General features: G+C 28.5%; 1 protein-coding gene across 1 annotated transcript; it reads right to left on the bottom strand.

Moving 5' to 3' along the window:
• Positions 1 to 1,862: 1,862 nt before the first annotated feature.
• On the bottom strand, positions 1,863 to 3,082 carry LOC127075062 (cytosolic sulfotransferase 12). The gene has a single exon (XM_051016512.1). It carries the CDS (start codon positions 3,018 to 3,020, stop codon positions 2,010 to 2,012), a length of 1,011 nt encoding a protein of 336 aa, XP_050872469.1. The 5' UTR covers positions 3,021 to 3,082; the 3' UTR covers positions 1,863 to 2,009.
• Positions 3,083 to 5,690: the final 2,608 nt, after the last annotated feature.

Genomic DNA, 5,690 nt, shown 5'->3' with positions numbered 1-5,690 from the left:
GCTTCTGACTGCTTCTGATACCTCCTATTAGAAGTTGCTTTCAGAGCCTGCTGCTCTACTTCCCTTTCAGAAGTTCTCTCAGTCAAACGCAACTCTTACGCTTCTAGACTGCTCTGCAGCTCTTCAATTCTCATGGTGCTCAGATCTTTGGAATGTTCTATTGCTACCACAATGTAATCAAATTGACAGGTAAGGGATCTCAATACCTTCTCCATGATTGTTTCTTCAGAAAGAGTTTCTCCACGCGCTTTCATCTCATTAGTGATCAGAATCACTTTGGAGATGTATTCAGAAACTTTCTCATTATTCTTCATGTTGAGATTCTCATATTGCTTTCTCAAGGACTGAAGCTTCACCTTCTTCACTGATGCGTCACCACCATAACATCTAACCAGTGTGTCCCACGCAGCCTTTGCTGTCGTTGAATTTGCAATCTTCTCAAACACATTTACATCAACACATTGATGAATGAAGAACAATGCTTTCTGATCCTTCTTCCTTACTTCCTTCTGCGCGTTTTTCTGTTCATCCGTCGCATCTGCTGCTACCGGAACATAACCATCAGTGACAAGATCTAGAACATCTTGAGCACCGAACAGTACACGCATTTGGATCATCCAACGATTCCAGTTTTTACTGTCAAATAATACTGGAAGTTTGGTGTTCATGTTGCCGTTTCCGTTCATCTTTCTACCTTGCACAGTACACTCAGATTTCTCACAGTGTTTCCCAACCCACAGAATTAAAATTCTGATAAGATTTTGTTCAAGATTCAACACGAATCTAAGAATCAAAATCAAACACACAAGACCTCACGTTCACTCGTGTTTCCCAATGAATCCGAACCGGAGCTCTGATACCAATTGTTGGCGCAAAGGTAGAATAAATGATGAACGGAAATATTCTATTAAGAGAATGACGGCTACAAAACATGATAAAAATTACAATGATTGTCATCCTATTTATAAGCTAAAATTAGGGTTACTAGAATAGGATAAAATACTAAAATACCCTCTAACAAACTTAGGGGCTAAGAAAATAGTACAACTAATAAATATGAATTACTTCTAATAAGTAATATGGTAGTAATTTATTTAAATGTTAGTTTATTAATTTTAAATTTTTTTAGTCAATTAATTTTATTTGGATCTTAGATAAAAAATAATTTAAAAAAATTATTAATCATTATTATTTTATTTAAAATAAAAAATATTAAGATTCTTATCTTAAAGTATTGTTTAAAAACATATATGAAAAAAACAATTTCATACACAAAAAGTAAGTTTAAAATAAAAAATTATTTAAAATATATTTTTATAAATAATGCCCACACTCCATAAAAGTTCTGACTTCGTCACTGATGGAGATATGAAAATTTGATGCAATGTGATCTCTGAATCATATATATTTTCAACTGATCCAACAAAAGTCTTTATTGAGATCAAACTGAAGTTTACAAATTCAATATCTATACAAACTATAAGAAATTGTTATAATCATAATAACCTTGTAAACTATTTATGTAAAAAGAATAATCTTAACATAAAGTATTATGATATCAAAAGAATATTATATAACTTAAAAAAAGAATGACTATCACTAATATAAGACATTCTTAGTGACAACAACTATATGAAAGACCTTACTTATCAAATCTTTAATTAGTGATTTTGTTAACATAAATTTGATATATATATATATATATATATATATATATATATATATATATATATATATATATATATATATATATTACCTTACTATATTTATTAAATAATTAAAAAATAAAAACTTTAATAAATGTGAAACTTTTTTATAAGTAAAATTTTATTGACGGAAGTGGACTAAATTAGAACAAAATCTCTCATGCAAAACATCTCCTTAATTAACATACAGTTACAAAGAAAAACTAGAACAAAATCAAAGTTACACAACACAAACAAAACCAAAGGGGCATCAACAAAATAAAGCACATTACAACATAAATATCAATTCAAATATCTCATACTCTAAAACTTCAACCCATGCTTAACAAATTTTTTTTCGGTGATTGTGTTTATATGCTCAATCATTTCTGTTGTAAGAAAATTTTTCCAGTCTCCAACTTGGCCAAGACGAAAAAAAGTTTTGTTTTCAACTTCATTAGATGTTTTTTCAAATTTATTGACTTCCAAGTTACTCAACTTCTCAAAACTACACAAATTTAATATATCATCATTCACGCCTTTAGATTCTTCTTCTTTGGAGAATGGACACTCCAAAAACTTAGCAATCTCTTTTAAATAAAAATTTGGTCTCATTTTTATTTCTTCATATTTCAAAAACATTACCTTCTTTGGACTTTCCAAGCTTTTCTTCCAATATCCTAATACATGCTCCCAAAAAGGTCCAAAAGGAGTCACTCCTCTACAAAAGCTCTCAAAAACTTCTTCTAATGGAAGTGTTTCCCTATTTTTTGGTCTTATCTTGTTTAAAAAATGCCACAATGAAACAAAAGTGTCTTTAGGATCTCTACATAGATAGACCACCTTGCAACTCGAGTCTTTCACAGATTTTGGCAATGATTCATAAGATAGATGAGTCGAGAAAAGTCTTGGAGGAGACATTGTTTGAAGATCGGGAACTAAGTCTTTGTCGTAGTAAAGGCCAATCTCCCAATAGGAAACAAGATCATGAGGATTTTTAGTGAGCAAAGGATGATCGCTATGAGTATTTGGATATTTGTTGCGGTTTATCAAAGCAAACAACAATGCTTTAAGCCAAGTCGTACCTGATTTGGGACAAGTGGCTAAAAGGATATCATCATCAAGAGCTTGAAAGTGTTTTTGACAAGATAAAACACCATTGAGAATCTTTGGAACAAACCAAAATCCTTGATATTGATATAAGTGAGTTGCAATCAAACCTTTTTCTAATCGCAATGTGGGTAATAACTCCTTGCATTCTTTGCCTATGTCATGTTGTCGTAAGAATTCTGGCACAAAAGCATTTTCATCATTTGAATTTTCCATGGTGTTCATATGGGTGGCTGAAGTTGAAATAGAATAGGTTTTTTTGGTTGGTATGATTAAGATCCTTGAAGTTGGTTATATATATATATATATATATATATATATATATATATATATATATATATATATATATATATATATATATATATATATATATATATAGAATCTCTTATAAATTTTAAGTGATGTTATTTTTTAATAAATTAAAATATTAAAATTAAGGATTGGTGGAATAACTCAATTATTAGTTGAGTTAAATGAGTATAAATAGATTGTATATGATTAAATCTCTAATAACAATATTTCAAAAAAAAATTATATGTATAAAATGAAAAGAAATATAAATAAAATTTTGAAATTAACTAACTTAAATGTTAATTATAAGTTTTTTAAGAAAATTACTTTAAGATAAGCTAATCAAATTAGTTTTTATTTTAAGTATATTTTCAATAAATCATTAAAAAAATTGTAGTAAAATGATTGTTTATGATAAGCTATTTAAATCAATTTTAATTTAATACATTTAAAAAATATTTTAATAAAAATACATTATACTACAAAACTCATTTAAAAGAAAACAAGTTGGAATGAGCCGAATATTGTACTGCCCTCAATGACTTCATATCACGTGTATATGTATGAATAAATCTAGTAAATATCTTTGATCCCATTAATCATTTAGGTAGCAAAGTGTACTCTATGTTCCTACCTTTAAATTTTCACTCTTACAAAATATAAAAAACTTAATTTTTTTTGTTTACAAGCAATTTTTTAAACAAATAATATATATATATATATATATATATATATATATATATATATATATATATATATATATATATATATATATATATATATATATATATATATATATATATATATATATATATATATATATATATATATATATATATATATATATATATAAAAGATTATTATTTGTTTAAAAAATTTATATATATATATATATATATATATATATATATATATATATATATATATATATATATATATATATATATATATATATATATATATATATATATATATATATATATATATATATATATATATATATATATATATATATATATATATATATATATATCGTCAATGTTATAATTATATGTATATATTGAAAAGTGTATTTAGATTAAAATTATTGTGATGGCTTATTAAGTTGTAGGAATGACTAAAAATATGAATGCAAACTAAAAAAAAAAACCATTAAAAAATAATATACTATAAAAAATAAGTTAGGATGAGCAGAATATACTATAAAAATCATTAAAAAATAAGTTAGGATGAGCAGAATATTGTACTGCATTCAATGACTTTATATCACATGTGCATGCTTAAAAAATCTAAATAAATCTATTTTTTTGTCTTCCTATATATATTTTTTGTCTTCTCCAATTAGGATTTTTTTTTGTCTTCCTATATATATTTTTTGTCTTCTCCAATTAGGGACTGTTTGTCTTAATTTTTTTTTTTTTAAAATTATAATTTGTAGTTAGGGGTGGCAAAACAGGCTCGGTCCGCTGGGCATACCCGTTTTGCCCGCATTTTTGTGCGGGGCGGGCCAAAGATTTAGACCCTCACCCTCAAATGTGTTCGCCCCGTCCCGCCCCGTTTTTTTCGCGGGCTTTTGCGGGCACGTGTCTTTACATAAATTTTTGCATTTTTAAGCTTAAAGAATGCAGTGCCCGCGGGTTTTCCCCGTCTCGCCCTCACTTTTTTGTGGGACGGGTCTAAGTTTTAGGCCCGCATCCTCAACTATGACCGCCCCGCCTCGCCCCGTTTTTTTGCGGGCTTTTGCGGGGCGGGCCTAAACGGGGCGGGCATGCACGTTTGCCACCCCTATTTGTAGTGTTACATAGTCTTATGTAAAAAAATATTATAAAGAAATTTTTCAAAAAAGTTTTAAATGAAAAAAATCACATTAAAAAAATATATAAAAAATGCACTAAAATGCATAATTTTGCCTAGTTGAGATGCAACGATTCTTCTTTAATACTTACAACATTTGTAAGTTAATATTAATTTTACCTCAATTTTCAACTCCACACATCTTCTTATAGAGTGAGAGTTAGAAAAATTGGAGGTCATATTCGAGATCCTCGCGATTTTATCTTCAAAATAGTGTATGGTCCATTTATTTTGGTGACACTTTGATCCTGACCAGCCTGGTGACATGGTCGGAGAAGACGACCGGAGTTAGGACTCTGGTGGTGCGTTGGCATTGTCCAAGTCGTCTGATCCATGGGCCACATTTTAATCTCGTCCATTGATCTTGAATACCACTTGTGCATGCACATTGACTATGGTGTTTGGTGGACATGATGCGCGTGGCCATCAGATCTGTCACCTCAACTAATGAGGGAGATCTGACGACCCTTGTTTTTCTGAATTGTTTTAATTTTCCATTTTATTTTTTAAATAGCATTTTCTCATTTAATTCACTGTAATTTCAATTTTAATCCAAAAAAATGGGACTTTCACCAAAATTTCACAAATAATTTCCTCTTCCCATTTCTGAATTAAAATTAATTTTTGGATTGAGTTTGATATTTTTAGTGAATTTTGTGATTTTTGACTTGTTTTTAATTGATTTTAAATACTTCTGACTTTTTAAAAATGCCAAAAAAAATTAGTCTAAAGTCCTTTGACCTTGTTTAA

The sequence above is a fragment of the Lathyrus oleraceus genome, chromosome 4, assembly GCF_024323335.1.
Source record: "Lathyrus oleraceus cultivar Zhongwan6 chromosome 4, CAAS_Psat_ZW6_1.0, whole genome shotgun sequence".
Lineage (NCBI taxonomy): Eukaryota > Viridiplantae > Streptophyta > Magnoliopsida > Fabales > Fabaceae > Lathyrus > Lathyrus oleraceus.
The sequence above is the reverse complement of the archived record's forward strand: the minus strand, read 5'-3'. Positions and strand labels throughout refer to the sequence as shown.